The sequence below is a fragment of the Marmota flaviventris genome, chromosome 15, assembly GCF_047511675.1.
Source record: "Marmota flaviventris isolate mMarFla1 chromosome 15, mMarFla1.hap1, whole genome shotgun sequence".
Taxonomy (NCBI): Eukaryota; Metazoa; Chordata; class Mammalia; order Rodentia; family Sciuridae; genus Marmota; species Marmota flaviventris.
Window position 1 is genome coordinate 63,102,277 of NC_092512.1, and position 17,128 is coordinate 63,119,404.

At 36.9% G+C, this 17,128-nt stretch overlaps 1 protein-coding gene across 1 annotated transcript in view; it reads right to left on the minus strand.

The window, feature by feature from the left end:
- The window catches only part of Tox (thymocyte selection associated high mobility group box), a 299,896-nt gene that overhangs the window by 112,786 nt on the left and 169,982 nt on the right, over nt 1–17,128 (minus strand). Inside the window, exon 3 of the mRNA XM_027932903.2 lies at nt 12,497–12,739. Coding sequence (XP_027788704.1) covers nt 12,497–12,739 — 243 coding nt within the window. The remainder of the gene's footprint in view (nt 1–12,496; nt 12,740–17,128) is intronic.

Below are 17,128 nucleotides of genomic sequence, written 5' to 3' on the forward strand. Positions count from 1 at the left end.
TCCCAACAGTGTCACAGGCTGGTGACCAAGGCTTTAATACATGGGTTTTAGGGAGACATTCAAGATCCAAACTGCAATAACTGGGAACAATAGGTGTCCAATTAGAGTGAGCATAGCAGTTCACAGAATGTTCAGTGGAACATGAACACCACTAACTAGAAGAGGGATGATAGGAGGCATAAGGTAAACTTGGTGCAGGGGTTCAGAGGAGGGGATAACACACCAGCTGATGTAGAACTTGCTGTCTGCTGGTACTGCTTAGAGGGCTTCAGACACAGATCCATTTACACCTCACCATCAATTGGGAAATTGAGGCCCAGAGGAGTGAAGGTTGCCTATGGTCACACACAGATGGTAAATGGCTGACCAAGATTTTAAGTGGAGGCCCTGTCACCACAGACCACTGGTGCATCTACACTCATGGCTTTCAAGATGGCAAAATCATTGGAAGAGTCTGTGGGTGACTGTAACACTCCCCAGAAACATTGAGGAGTGCCCCATATTTGAGAATTTGATGTTCCATGGTTCCACATTTTCTCTATGTTTTATGTATGCTAACCTCAGTCTCCCAAGTGAATTGTCAGTTCCTGGATTCTAACTTGCGCTACACATAACATCTCACAGATTTGAGGTACAATAAAGGTACCCTAAATGGAGATGTCATGGTGGAGTGCAGCTTCGAAGAATCACGGTGTTGACCATGTGCTGAGAAACACAGGATGGCCTGGTGTACTGTTGGGAATCAGAAATGACACTGCTTGGGGGTAAAGTGAAAGCAACCAGACACCAAAGAGAATATCCTCCACAGCATAGTGGCTGTTAACCTAACGTTCCATTCTGCATCTGCCTATGGGGACATGGCCACTGGTGGCCATGGTCACAAGAACCTGACTGTTTTTCTTTTCCTATAATACTTTCCAGTATTCCATGCATACAGAACAATAAAAGGATGTTTCAAAACCCCAATAATTTTGCTTGCCTTTTGAGAATCTTAACAATGTTGTGTATCCCTAGCAATAAACTTTAAGAATCCATCATCTTAAGAACTGAAGAGAGTTATTTTCATTCATAGCAGTTTCAAGTTTCACACTGGAGGAAGGATGGTCCTATCTCAATTTGGTAAACCATTAGTTATGTCTGCTGTGTAGTGGAGAATGCAATTAAATATACAATGGATATAAAAGATATGAAAAATTTTAATAGTGTAATATGTTTTTAGGGTTGGGTAATTTTTTTATTAGAGACAATCAAGATCGTGATTACAGAAAACAAAGCTTCCTAAATGTTGAAGAATAATACTTCTCAAATGTAACATGTTTTGAGAAAGTCTCTTGCCCATCAAAAATAGAAATGCTACCCTACCTAACAAAAAGGAGTTTAATCTTTTCTGTCAAATAATACTTAAAATTTCCCTGGGGAATTTGTACAATCCACTAAACTCAGACACATTCAACTATCAGTTTTGTGATTATATGTTTATCAAAATGTTAAATATATTTTATTAGGTGAAGGAAAGTAAAATCTCTTCTGTGGAAGATTATGATATTGGTGATATTTTAAATCACCCAAAGAAGAAAGTCAAATCTAATATTTTAGTGACTTGAAGAAATCCCTGCAGCTTTCCATACTTTTTCTCTCATGCAATGCATATTGCTGCTGGCAAAGAGAAATATATAAATGGCTAATACAAAAAGACAAATATTATTATATTCCCATAGGTAATACTTGTCCATAAGAGAACCTGGAACTTTCAAACAAGAAAAAAAAATGAAATGAAAAAAAAAAAAGCAGTACAAAACTAAAACCTGCTCTTAAAACATTTCCGTATGCTCTAGATAAGAATAGTTAATGAACAATGAAGGAAGTGGTGTATTGAAATGAAACTGGTTCATTGTTCTCCTGAAACACATTTTAGATTAATTCTCCCCAGGCTCCATGACAAAATGGGTTTATAATGCAACATTTTAATGTTAATAATCTACCGGTACAAATCAAACAAATGGCAAGCCAAGGTAAAATCATTTAATAATTTTAAAAAGTCAACACTGGTCACATGGGCAAATGTTTCATAGATGTTAATTCTCCATATTGCTACTTCTGACTCTCAAGATTTGGGGATGGGGAGCCTAAGCAGAAATATGTGACTTTAGAAATTTTTCAATTCTACTGATATTTTTTCCTCCATGAAAGTAGCTCCACCCAGAAAATAAAAGTATTCAACTAAAAAGATGGGTCAACTATACATTGTAATTAATTAATTGCCAAATATATCAATATAACAGTGGTATGAGTTAGAATAACTAGCAATAAGTTGATTAAATATTGACACTATAAAGATTATATGTATGTTTCGGTGCTTATTAGACATTTAAAAAATTTGGAACATTGGCATCATTTTAGAAGACTGAACAGCTTCTTAGCGGTGTTCACACAAAAAAGCAAAAACAGTACTATAGCTATCTGGGGAAAAGACTGCAGGTTCCAATGGGGACCAATGGATTCATTCAAATATTTGACCAAAGATAGTGGGCTGCTACCATGGCCTGTGCACTACTTAGAGTGTTATTATCAGTGATTTCTACCTGGAAGTCTGAACAACAAAACCAAGTAAGCTCTCAGGATTTCTAATGCTCTTTTCTGTAACAAATCTTTGAGGCAGAGGAGAGAGAACAAGAAAATTCCTGCTCCACAGGCAGGCTATATCCTGTTAATGTTGAATGGGAAAGGATGCAGAAACAGCAACATTTGACATAGGAAGCATCATTGTTATTATTATCTCGGGCTGTGAGTATGGAACACTTGGTGGGCCAGAAAGGAGACAGATTTGCAAACAACAGCTCTGTTTCCGCAGGGGCACTGAAGAAAGGCTAGAATAGGAACCATCTACTCAGATTGAGCCTGTGTGATATGACTGTGGCCCTGAGCAGGGGTCTGTTTATTGTATTTTACTTTATTATTTTAGTCCTGGAGATGGAACCCAAGGACTTGCTTGCTAAGAACACTCTCTGCTACTGGGCTATACTCAGTCCTAGGGTTCTGTTTTTACTTGCTGTTTATTTCTCCTTCTATCTATTTTTCATCCAGGTTCTGCACTGCTTTTCTCAAACTCTCCCCTCAACACTTTAGGTTGCATTTTACCAAAAACGTCAAGGTTTTAGCAAGTGACCAAAAGTTCACTGCTGTAACATGGGGAATTCTTTTGTATGGGCCTACATAGAACCTATTTGTCCAAAGACAATTATGTAGACATGACTCTATTTTATTTCCTCTTTGCTAAGGGCTATTTAACTAATGGATATCCAATCAGGAAAAAAAATAAATAAAAGGAAAGGAAAAAAGACACCTTCAAGGGACACCACAATGGCCTTCCCAGACATTTGCCGTTAGGACGTGAAATGAGTTACACAAATACAAGATAGAGAGTTGCTAGCTAGATACCAAGGCTGCAAGAGACACACTGTAAAAGAGATCGATGAGTCAGTAATTAAATGCATCAGCAATCAATGATGCTATTAAGGACTCTATCATAAAAAGTCCATGAGGGGCAGAGAAAAAAAATTGAAAAATTCAGAAACGGATCTGCAATCTCAGACTCTGGAGCTCTGCCTTCCACTGTGGTCAACATTCCTTCAGATTATAAATGTTAAAAAAAAAAAAGGAAGCTAATTTGATTTACGAGTTGAAAAATAATGACCTTTGAGGAAAGGCTCAAGGAATTGGGGTTATTTGGGCCAGGTAAAACACAACTGTAGTACTGACTTAATAAATGTCAAATATTTGAAGTCAACTGTTGTCCAAGTATTCAGAAGGCTGAAGCAGACAAAGTAGGCTAAAATTGCAGTAAGAGATTTTGGTTTAATTTTAATGAGGAACTTCCTGGAAGGAATCTAAATCTCTTACTGAAATTTAACTTAATGTTACAAGGTTAATTAAACACAAACAGGCTACCAATGAGAGTTGTGGAATCTTGGCTCTTAGATAGAAAACCACATATCTTAAATGGTTTAGGTTTACTTCTGAAGAGAGTGAATTGAGTAACTTCCAGAGTTTGCTAATAACATATCATATAACTGATTTTATAGTTTTTTTGGCTTTTATCTTGCTTGAGTGAGGCACACTTTCCTATGAATTCTAGGACTGAAGAAAAAGTAGAAGTCCCATATACCCGTAAATCTTGACTTTGATTGCTTGGCATATATTTTTTTTAAAATTTATTTTTAAATTGGTTCCTTTCCTGAACATTATTAAGGAGAACTCAGTTTGGAATAACATTTTATTATAGCATTAAAAGATAGCTCCAAATCATTAACATATTGAGTCTATGAACTACTTATCAACATCACAAAGTAGTCTGTTTTGAGCAAAGAAATGGCTTCAGTAAAGATTAACAATGAACCCCACATAACACTTATTTTTGGTCTTAAGAGGAATTTTTCTAAAAGATGAAAAAAAACTCATTTGTTATATATGTTCAAAATTAAGAACAAAAACCCAGCCCATTTTTCAAAGTATTAAAGTGTTTTAATAGATTGCTTTCATGTTCTGCAGTGTTCAAGAGAAAAGGATAATTTGTGGAGAAAAAAACAGACTGTAATTACATAAAATTTGATGAATTATGGCATAATGCTAAATAATCTTCATCCTTTTTCTTCTATCAAAGTGAACAAAATTGTGTCTTTTTATTGCCCTTTTCCTATTTTTTGAAAGAAAGAAACAAGCCACTGTGGCATCCATTCCATTTTAAACTAATGCTGCCATTATTTTATACTTAAATGGGGCCAACATCATCTGCTCAGTCGTGTCCTGAAAGATCTTTAGCTCTTGTCCACTGTTACATATTTTATGCATTACATGAAATAAAACACCTCAAGATTTTGAAAATATTTATTTTAAAAACAGCAATCAAATTGTCTGTAATCACATTTTCTGCCTGGCTTTGAAAGCTGCATTATTCAATATGCCAGTGGTCCTTTCCATAATAGCAACATATTAGAAATTCATGCTGTTCTAATACATCTGAATTCCTTGATGTACGGCACTCCCTATGGGCCCAGAGGAACACTCTTGCTTCCGTTTCATGAGTCCTGTATGGTACCTACTGAAGTGATGGTTGTCAAAACAGTTGTACAGTGGCCTTTGAATGCAAACTGTGCCATGACTGAATGCTAAAAAATGACAATAAATCTGAGTATATACATTATGCCTGCTTTTGTTGCCTGGAAAAAAAAAAAGAAGGCATTTGGGAAATAAACCCTCCAATTTCATTGCCTTTTAACATCTTTTTTTCCATTTTAAACTCCAGAACTGGAAATTCGAAGCATTCAAAGAAATTGAAATCTCCTTTGTTGCTTTTTTCATTGTAAATTTTCTATAATGTGTCATTAGGAGCCACACTCTGCAAAAAAAAGAGCCCAGGTTCTAAATGAATCCTTTCTGTGAGGCCATTCTAAAACTTTGCACGGTTTTTCTTTGTATGAAAGAGCTTCTGTTGACTGCACAAAGAACAAGCAATGGCCACATATAGGCCGGGCAGAGAGGCTTCGATGACTTTATACAAGGTTGCACTCTCTTCTACCAATCCGTGATTAAACCCAGCAGCGAATGTACCAGAGTGGGAGAGAAAGAAGAGAGGCGCTTGATTTCAGTTTGCAGGAATCAAAGGATTTTTTTTTTAAAAGCCATGAATATTTAATACGCATTTTCTCATTCGTCTTTCTTCCCCAAATAGTTTTCTAGTTTCTTTTTAACAACATGAAAACCCCATCTGTCCATACAAAGCAACATCACTTCTTTTTTAATGACAGAATAACATTTTCCCCTCAAAAGAAATGATCTGTTCATCAGGTTCAGATATCTTCACAGCTGATTAGGCTTTGAGGGGGACGCAGTTACAACACTCAAAAGACCAAAGGAATGGCAAGAAACATTATTAAGTAACCAAAGCGAGAAGTTGAGTGAGTCCTGAAGTTTGGACCAAGGTTGTGTGGGCAAAGAGAAAATGAATGATAGGAAAAATGCTATCCTTGGAGAGCACCAAAGAGATCTGCTGGTCTTGGGGGTCTTTCCACCTTTTGGGGGAGGCAATATACTGTTCAAGGAAATTTTTTAAAGAAATGTAAAGAAATGAAGCACAAAAGCAATATAGCACTGGCTGGTTCCTAGCCTGCCCTTTTAAAAGTAGGGAATCACTAAGCAAGTCCAGTGGTGCCATAGCTTGTGACTTACCTACCATTAACAAGCTTATCCAACACTCGCATGTAGGCCCTTTTCTAACTCAGATTCTATGTGAAGACAAATCAGTTGCCCACCTATCCGAATAACTCAGGGTAAATTGAAACTTTTACATATTTTGGGTCATGAATGGCTGTTGAACTTGGACCTAGAGAATAAGAACTAATTGGCACTTAATTCAACAGTATGCACTTATAGAAATTCTACCCTATTTTATAGTCTGTTCTTGAAATAGACTTTAAGAAAATGGAATCTTTTTTAAAGTGCCAGAATCTACCTTATTGCAAGACTCCTGATTGACTACTGGATAAGTAGTCCCAACTGATCATAAAATGGCACAGGCAAGACTATGTTAAAAAAAAAAAAAGTGGTGGGAAACTTGGGAAAGAACTTTCACTCTGTGTGTACTATACTTTATAGGTCGATGATAAATTTCAGAAGATAATATAGATATCTCACTTTGGTGACCTTTTTTTTTTTTTAACTCAAAAGAGATTCCCATTAAATAAACTTAGAATCTACCACTTAGGGGCTGGAGATGTGGCTCAAGTGGTAGCGTGTTCGCCTGGCATGTGTGGAGCACTGGGTTCGATCCTCAGAACCACATAAAAATAAAATAAAGATGTTGTGTCCACCGAAAAATAAAAAATATTAAAAAATTCTCTCTCTCTCTTTAAAAAAAAAAAAGAATCTACCATGTACCAGGCACTGTTTTATAGATACTAACTACTTTAATTATCATGACATTATGGTATTAATTCTTATTATACCCCATTATTTTATTTTAATTTTTTAAAATTATTTTTTAGTTGTTGATGGACCTTTATTTTTTATTTATTTGTATGTGGTGCTGAGAATCGAACCCAGTGTCTCACACATGCTAGGCAAGCACTCTGCCACTGAGCCACAACCTCAGCCCTATTTTAATATTTTTTATGAGATAGGGTCACACTATGTTGCTCAGGCTGGCCTCAAACACCTGGGCTCAAGAGATCCTCCTGCCTCAGTTTCTTGAGAAGCTGGGATTACAAAAGTTTGCCACCAAATCCAGCTATACCCATTTAAGTAAAGAGAGGCACAAAAGGTTATGTAAGTTGTTCAAGGTCACTTATGGTTAAGTAGAAGCACTAGGATTTGAACTGAGGAAGTCTGGCCCTAAAAAGTCGATTTTAATCACAATGATATATAAGGACACTCAATAAAAGGTAAAGACCTCTTTGGTTAATAGCAGGCTTACTGCTGTCTTTTCTGACAGATGTGAAGAAGATTAAGGATTAAAGTATAAATAACTCAAAAAATCTTCTCTCCCATGCATTTTAACTTCTTCAAAAGAGTCACACAGGCTTGCTTTTCTTGTTTTATTTAACCAACTCTTACATAATGCTTCCTATGTGCCAGCTAATGGGCTAAGCAATTTTTCAAATATCTTTAACCCCACGAGGTAAGGACTAACATTATCATCATTTTTCCAGATAATGGAACTGGAATATTTGCTTGCCGAACAATTGAGCAATCACTTAACTACTTGGAACCTCCAGTTTTTATTTGCAAAACTCAGATATTGATTTTTAATTATAGACTAAATTTTTTTTAAGTGTAACTTATTAGACATTTGTAAGAAACATTTATAATTGATGCAGCTATATCACTTATATTACCATTGGGGATAAGACACAAAGATAAATAAAAAAAATTACCTTGAAAATGAAATCTCACTAAAGATTATAAATAATGTACTATTTACTTGTCATGGTAAAATATGTAACACAATAATGTATATGTAGTATGTATCACAATAACATCTAAAATAGACATAATCTCTAAATAAGAACTAAAATATTTTCCTATCTTAGATCCATTCAAATATTAAAATTATACCCTGTGAAAATACTAACAAAGATATGATCACAATACGAACAGCAAAAGACTCAACTTTAGTAACACTGAAAAACATTTGGAAATTGCAATTTGAGATAGTTGGTCCTCTCTATAAATCTGACCATGTTGGTTTATATCCTGGAATTTAAAATTCACAGCAAATTCATTATTTAGAATCTACAAATATTAGCTTTTTTTAGTTGTTTTCATATTGCATGTGACCTTGAAAGATGTCAGAGGAGCTCTGTAATTCCTAACTGGACAGTGTTCACATCCTGATTTCTATAGCAGCTACTTTCTTGTCTATATGGTCATTGACAACCCAAATTGTCCTTATTTATAATATATTTCAATGATTGTCAAACTAGATGGTAGCTTGGTTGTTCTTTAAAATTTTCCAAATTTATTTTTGTGATTGACACAAAAACTTTGTATCAGGTACTTTGTGATGTTTTGATATACACATGCATTGAATGATGTTCAATAGGCTGTTTGTGATCATGTCAAGTATGAGCAAAGTTGTTGGGAAAGTGTTTTGGGAAATTTTTATAAGGAAGTATAATCAGGAAATCTTATATTCAAAGTCTTTTGCTAAGAAAAGAATCCCTGGTGCTTTCCAAATTTTAAACATTAAAATACAAAGTGTTGTTCATCTTTAGATCCACATACTGTTGGGGACAATATGCATATGGCCCTGCTCTCTGTTCTGCTGGTCATCATTCTGGTAGAGCTTCGTAGGTCCTCTTACCTAAGCTGGGACAGCAGGCTCCTGGGTTGTCAGCACCCTCAGCTTCTCACCACTGCTGTCTATCCACCAGCTCCCTATTGCCAGAGGGTTTTCCTACAACACTGCTTTCATTATGCTTTTGCATTGAGTCTCTTGAACTTTGCCAATGGTTTCTTACAATCCATCCTCTCAAGCCCAGAGTTCTTTCATTGGTTTTTGAAGGCTTTAGTCAAATCTCCCAATTTAAAATACTCAACCTGATTTTTGAACACTCTCCAACACGCCTTTTCTTTCTTCTCTCTTTATCCAAATCAAAACCATCCTTCAGCTCTGACTGTAGTCCTGCCTTTTCCACTAAGCTTTATACCCAAACCAGATAGATTACCGTGATCTCTTCCAACTAGGAATTGCCACTGAGGTCATGGTCAATAGAACTTCACTTAATGCTTTTCTTGGTCTCTAATTGCTTCATGTTTTTCTCTAATTTTCATAACTATTTATGTTTTCTGTGTGATTTGAAAGCTCTTGAAGACAGTGGTGGTGTCCCATCTATCAATCATCTGAGCCTTTGCAAACATTTAGGCCATGGTAAGCTTTCAAAATGTACATAGGAAGGAATGGCATTCTAGTCACATAAAAACTCAAAACAAGAACTGAAGAGGTTCTTTGTTTCTCAAAGGATTTGGGAGACAAAAGATAGCTCCTGGTTCTCGGAACGCTGTAAGATTTCCATTACAACTTTAGAGTATATCAAACTCTGGCTCCTGGAATCCAGCCAGAGAGCCAAGCTTTGAAACAAGAACAACAAATTTAATCTCCAAATCTACTTTCTTCAAGACCAGGCTTGCTTGAAAAAAATAGGTTTAATACAGACTTAACTAGAGTCAACATCATTAACTAGACCAGTACTGTCTAACACAGTAGCCACCAGGTCCATGTGGATACTTATACATCAAGTACTTAAATGGAGCTAAAATGTAGAAATCATCATTCAGTCCCATGAGCTGCATCTAAGTGTTCAGTAGCAAGAGATTGTTATTACTGGCATGCAGATTACAGAAGAGCTCTGGCATCATATGAAGTCTATGGGACAGTGACAAAGCTCATCCAAAGGCACACAAATGCTGGTGTTGGCTGGAGTAGCCTTTTGTCTGCAGTATTATATGCACAGATCAGTACTGTGAGTGGACAAAATAGATGTATAAGTGGACAAAATAGATAGTTCTAAGAGAAATATCATGTTGAGACAAAAATACCAAAGTCCAGTTTTTTGTTTGTTTTGTTTTGGGGTACCAGGGATCGAACTCAGGGGAACTCAACCACTGAGACACATCCCCAGCCCTATTTTGTATTTTATTTAGAGACAGGGTCTCACTGAGTTGCTTAGCACCTTGCTTTTGCTGAGGCTGAATTTGAACTCGTGATCCTCCTGCCTCAATCTCCAGAGCCACGGGGATTACAAGCGTGCATCATTGCGCCCATCCCGAAGTCCAGTTTTAACAGTTGCTTGGGTAGGGAAAGAGTAGAGATGAATGAAAAGAAGTTCCTGATAGAAAGAGGGGAAGGTACAATGGGAGAAAGTCCTAGAAGGTAGATTGTGTCATAGTTGCAACCAAGTGCCATCATGAGTGTGCCATCAGAAGACAAAGTGACTCCTACAGGCAGCAAATCTGGAAAAATCCCAGATCTACCATTATTGAAACTGCACATACATCTCTCAAAGATTACCTTTCACACTGGGAGGGCCTTGAGCATGTTAAGGGGACTACAAGGTGACTAGGAAGGAGGTCAACTTTATAATGAAAAAAATCCCCTTGAGACTTAAAATCGTATAATTGAGCATCTCAGATCCCTCTTGCAGTCCAACTCTGATTTGCATCATGAGGGATGAAGCATGGAGGACAAAACTGGCATTTTATATCCTGACTGCATCCTTCCTCTCCTTTATAAAGAATGGGACTTCTGCTTGGCACCCTGGCACATGCCTGTAAACCCAGTGACTCAAGAGACCAAGGCAGAAGATCTTAAGTTCAAGGCCAGCTTCAGCTACTTAGCGAGATTGTTTCAAATTTAATTTTTTTAAATAAAAACAACAAAAAAGGGTTAGAGATGTAGCTTGATGCTAGAGTACCCTTGGCTCAGTCCTTAGTACTACACACCCACATAAAAATGGGGATCCCCATCAAGGCATGACCTGGATGCCTGAGTGGGCTCATGAACTGGGTCTGAAGGCTTAGACCCAAAGAGGAACAGATGTGATTTGTCAAAGTGACCACATTCATGTATAACATGTTTAGAATCACATGTTTAGCATGCTTGTTCAAAAAAATCTATTTTCTATCTTATGGAGTCATAGTTAATATTCATAGACTACTACTTCTATGCAGATGGATGTAGTCTAACCTAAAAACCAGGGCAACTGGGCTGGGATTTCTCCTACTGATGCTGTTGCATGTAAGTTTCCCCCTCTTGGCCACCCAGAAGGCTGTCAGATTTTAGGAGAACTGCATGAACTACTGTGGCATTCAGCTTCATTTTCCAAAACTACTTGGGGATTTCTTTTGACTTTCCTTTTAGCCCCTCCCCATTAGGTTGGTGATTATCAGAAAAACCTTCTTGTGAAGTGGCTCTAGTTAGAGATGTATCTGGAAGTGATTTAGATAAGTGGTCACATGAAATGCATTTTGTATCAGAAACAATATAATATGAGCAAGTTAATCAATTTGCTCATTGTGAACATGACAGCCATGTTAGGTGACTCAAAACAAAAACAAAAACACACAGTTAGTTAGACTGTTAAGTGATTGAACAATGAAAATCAAAGAGTGCTAATTAAAAGTCACAGTTAACCTGAGAGGAGTTTTTAATGATGTGGTCAGAAGTTCTGCCCATGGCCATATATTACTGACATTTTTTTCCACTCCTTGTAATACAGACAGAGAAATTAAGTTTTTAGATGACATAAAATCCAGAAGGAAAGCTTTTATGGTAAGTCAGTGTTTCTCAATTATGGGATGCTTGTAAAAATACAGACCCCTGGACTCTCTGGGCAGGTCCTGGGAATTACAGTTTTTAACTACTTTTCTGGGTGATAAATAGTCCCACTAAATTCGAGAAATTTCAACTGTTCAACAATTCAAAGGGTGAGTTTTGATCAAACAAATTACACTTCCAAAATAGAAATAAAAACTGCTTTATTGCCTCCCCTATAAAGTAAATTTGTGAAATTTGAGAGTAGAAAATGGGGGGGGGGGGAATCAAGATTGACAGCAGTTCCTGTTCAGAGATGTGGGGATCTTACCTGTGGGAAGGAATCCTACCCTAGATGGAAGGTGGCATCCTTTAGGAGGATTCTTTTTATCTGAAAACTGGGAAGCTAGTTTGTATGACAGCACATTCAATGTTAAGCAACATTTAGTACTTTGGGTTGCAAATATGAGCGATCACACAAGTAACTAACTGATTTTGCCTTGTCATAAATATAAAATGGAAAATCATGTTAGGAATTTGAAAGATTTATAGGAAGCATGCTCCATAGCTAAAAATGTCTTCCTCATTTCAGAATGCCATCATCCCAATTGAAAGGTCCTTTGGTTAAATGACTCCTTGCCTTTATTATGTCTCTCCCTCCCCTCCACAAACAGGTTAGCAGATTCTTACCACAGAAATGGAGTTGGAGAGCAGCGTTCCGTCCTGGCCCAGCATGTTGGAGACGGTGATTTCAGGTAGGTCCATGTTTTGCGGATGGAATGGGAGCAGGCCATTGTGGTTCATTGGGTGACACAGAGAGTGGTAACCAGTTTCAACTTCATTCAGGTGTACCAGGGAGTGGTCAGGGAGGGAAGGTGGAGTGATGGGAGGAATGTTAAAGTCTTCGCTTTCCAGACTTGGACCAGGGTAGGACTGTGAGAAGAAGACAAGAGTGACATTGTTACAAATTTCATGGACTTGTTCTTCCTCACTGTGAGAGAGCACACATGACCCTTTAATTTGGCAGAGACATTTCAAGCATTCAGATTACCCAGCTGCCATTTCACTGTTTCACATTGAAGAAAATTGCCTCAAAGGCACATCTACTTCTGGTATAAAGACTGCTTCCATTAGGCAGTTTTATTTTTCCAGGAAGCTGAGCTCAAACAGATTTCAAAGGTTCCATTAAAATTTTCCAGAGTTTTAATCTAGCTGAATACCTTTTTCATGGGAATTGTGGGGAACGAAGGCAATTTATAAAATTAATGTTTGATCGAACATGTTTCATAGGGCTCCCTACTGCTCAGATTATGGGATGTAATAAAAATGAATTCCAGAAGTCTGGGGCAATTGCTTTTGGGTTTTGAAAAGCTACCTGCTCACAATTGACAAAGGAAAAGTTACTAATAAAGAAGTAACTTAAGCTTACTGCATCAGTGTGGGTGCACCAAAAGTTTGATATAGCATGCCATTAAAAGCTAATTTTATCACAAAGATTTTATCATCAAAACAAAAGTGAAGATTGCTTTCATGATTTCTATTAACATTTAGTTGATCTCCTCCTAAAAGCTGATAAATAATATTGCAACCATTTAAATTCAGTGCAGTCCATTGTGACAGACAAAATAATACTAATATTATTATACTACTAATTCTGGAATAAAAGTCAATCAGTAAAATAAATAGCATTAAAAATAATAGCACCTGGGGCTTTTTCTTTTACAAGCTTTAGATAAAATAGGAAGGGAGGGAGGGAAGAAGGAAGGGAAGATTATATGAAGACACTCATGTCTAAAAATGGAATGTGGTAAAAGTTGAAAAATATAAGCAACAACTGAATAAAGAAACATTGTTAGAAATTAATATCAATGCACAGCTATATTTAGCAGTCCTTTATAGAACAGGTGTCTCAATATGAAAGGAAACATTTCCGTCCAGATAATTCTTGCAAGCCTATCTTTCAAATTAAGAGAGCCTTCAGAGTGTTTGCGTGCATGGGTAACAAGGATCCCCTTGTCTAACAGCACAGAGCCTACTGAAGTGTGCAAGATTTGAAATGAGCAGGCAAAGGGTAGGAGCCAAAGAAAGTAGTGTAAGGTATTCATTGGGTGTTCAGCCAATAAGCTTTATGCTCCTGCGTCCAAGCGCCTGGGGTTATTTTTTCCAGATGGCGTCTATTTGTCTAACAGAAAGAAAATCTTCAAATTGCACTTGCTAAATGTTGTACAAGTTTTGATATACTTGTTGAGGTGCTGTCAGAAGACAAGATTAAATGAAGAGTTACTTTGAACACCTGAAATTTAGACCTGGTCATGGAGAGGCAAGTGTGGGTTACAGTCTAGGGTATATGAAGGAGGAATTTAATTCATCCTTACAGATAATGTTTCTTGATATTTCTAACATTCTGTTTTTAAAAAGTCACCAGCTTGAAAAGTTCAATCACCCATTACTAAATTCTTCTATAACGATATGTATTTCTTGTCTGAAAAATATGTTAGTGACCTGTGTCAAAATTACCAGTTTGATTAAATTCTCCTGTACCTTATGTATTATAGATCCTAAGTCTACAGATCTAAGTCATCAGTTTCTTGTACAGATATTCACAGAAGCCTAAAAGATGCCCAGTGTGGAAGTAGAAGAAAGCATATTTATCAATGTCTATTTCATAAAAGGTAGTGTATGGGATTCTTTGACTACACTGTCTTTAGTTGAACCATATAATATGCTTTTGTATAACTATTATTACCTCCCATTTCCCTGAAAGGAAAATTGAGGCTCAGAGGTTTAACTACCTGTCCAAGTTCACTTAGCTGGTAAACGGGTCAACTCAGTACATAGAAGGAGCTGGATAGATGATGAAGAAACTGTTTTTCTTGCTTAGAAACATTTATATAAGTGGTTCAGTTTTTACTATTGTATTAGGTCAAATGATACAAAATTGCCAATCCTCAGCTATCTTTGTTAAACAAAATTTCCTAATTGTGTTAAACAAAATTTCCTTTGTTAAACAGAATCAGCATTAGTAACAAGATTTTTCCTTTTTCCCCTGAATTCTTCTCCAGTGCCCACCCATTAAAATTATTTATTTTACATGAGCAGAGGAATTCTTAATTCCTTAATTGTTTCTTTGTCAATATTACAATGCTGCATCTTTTAGATACATCTTTTAAGAAGTTAATCCAGTGCCTATTTGAAACTTTCCTGAATAAGTAACAATTAATGCAGAAGTAAAGAAGAAAGATGTTTTTAATTTTAGAAACACCATTAAACTTCTGAAAATACTGAGATATTCTATCCAGAGTATACCATGACTTTATATTCTAGAGTTTCTTCAGTAGTTAAATCTTAATTTGTGGTGTTTTAAAGGAAGGTTTAATTGGTATCACTTTACATTCGGTGATAACAATTGTACTGCAATTTAACTAAGCTACGTGGTTTATTTTCATGTAATTACACATTAACGTTATTTAATCCATGCAATTATATACCAAAACCACAGATTCCACAACTTAACCAGTAATCGGTAGTTATTTGGGTCAAGAATTTTAACAATGTAAGGCTACTTAGTAGTTTCTGTTCTTTGCATTAGAAGTCATGATGTGATTATTTGCTGAGAGTGTATAACAGTGTAACCGATGCCATGTAAAAGCATTATGGTAATTGTACAAATGTCAAAACATCCCAGAAATGTTTAAAAAGTTAATGCCAGACTAATTTTTATTTAAAAAAAACCCATAGACATGAATTAGCTAATTCTGCAACATTGATTTCTATGACATTACAGCTTAACTTTGATTTTTAAAAACTTAATAGGAAGGTGTTTAACTTAATAATACATTTTATATTCCAGACAATTTGCAGTAGGGGAAGAACCATAAGATATGATCTAGTATATCCTCTCATTATCTATGAAGCTGCTTGGTTAAAATTAATGTTAAATATTTCTGAATGAATAAATAAAAACAATGAATGAATAAATGCTTGAATGAAGGAATGCTAAGATGAGCCTTCGAAGGCAAGATATTTGTTGAATATACCCCTATTATTCCCTGGGTTTGAATAATTATCTTGTATTCCCAAGACTTTGTGCTGGTCAGTTCAGGTCAGAGTGTGTCAATAGGCCAAAAACACTCTGTTAGAAGAGTATTAGCTTGAGCATCTTGGGGACAGCTGGGCGGAGAAGTCTGTGTTCCTCTCTGGATGCTGACTTGGCTTGCACTTACCATACCATAGTGACACAGAGATTCCAGAGGATTTCTAAGGGAGAGTTTATGGGCCCCTGGTTCTCAGAAGCTGGTGAAGTTTAATACGTACTACAGGCAGGACATCAGGGTCCCTTTGGGTGAATGCTTAGACCCCTGAAGTCAGGTCATGGCAGCAGTTCTGATGCCCACACCTGGCCAGCAGTGAGGGCCTAATTAGATGAATGGGCCTGAGAAGGTCCTCTGACCCCAGCAATAGAAACATAGGAGAGGGAGCAGGGGCTGTGCAGTCAGAGGAAGTTTATGTCACAACCATCCAGTGATACAAGAGACTCGCTGCCCTTGTCAGGTGACTCAGGCTCTTTCTATTCAATATATTTCCATCCCTCAAATTTCAGCGTGGCTCTGAGTATGAATAATCATTCATTCATCAACCCTCTCAGGAACAAAGAAATTTGATCCTTTCCAAGAGGGTCTCTAAATTCCCACACAATCACAGAACTACAGTTTTTTTTTAACCTGAGTTCGAGCCCATCAAGGATTGAATCCCATGTCCTGGGAGGCTCTCTGGGGCTTGAGTCCAGTAGAGAATGCTGGAATGGAGCAGGTATAGACATTCAAAGGTAGCATCATCTACCAGATCATGACTTAAATTATGTTTTATCTATCCCATCCAGGAGGCAGAATCAGAACTGTAGCCTCAACCATCCCACCTCTCTCTTCCCCAGCCAATGTCAATGATGACCACCTGCACAAATGGAGAGAAACCGTTTAAGGATAGTGGGGTAAAATTAGGGTAATACCTTTCATTTTACCTTAGATTTTCACCATAATAACTAAATATGCAAAGTGATTTGGTTCAAACTATAGCCAGTCTATATGATCCAAATGACTCAAAATTATATGGTTGTTACCCAACCAGATTCTCCCTGATCTTAAGTGTTGTCATGTTTCTGGTGCTAGCAGGCATATTAGGACCCTTTTATCTCTGTATGGAGGCACCATGTCTAACCCTATCCAGGAGAAGGATCCAAATGCCCAAGAATATGGGGTGGGAGTGTACTATCATGAAGCTTGTCTAATTCTAGAAAACATATGAACTATTCAAGGCTACAAAGGG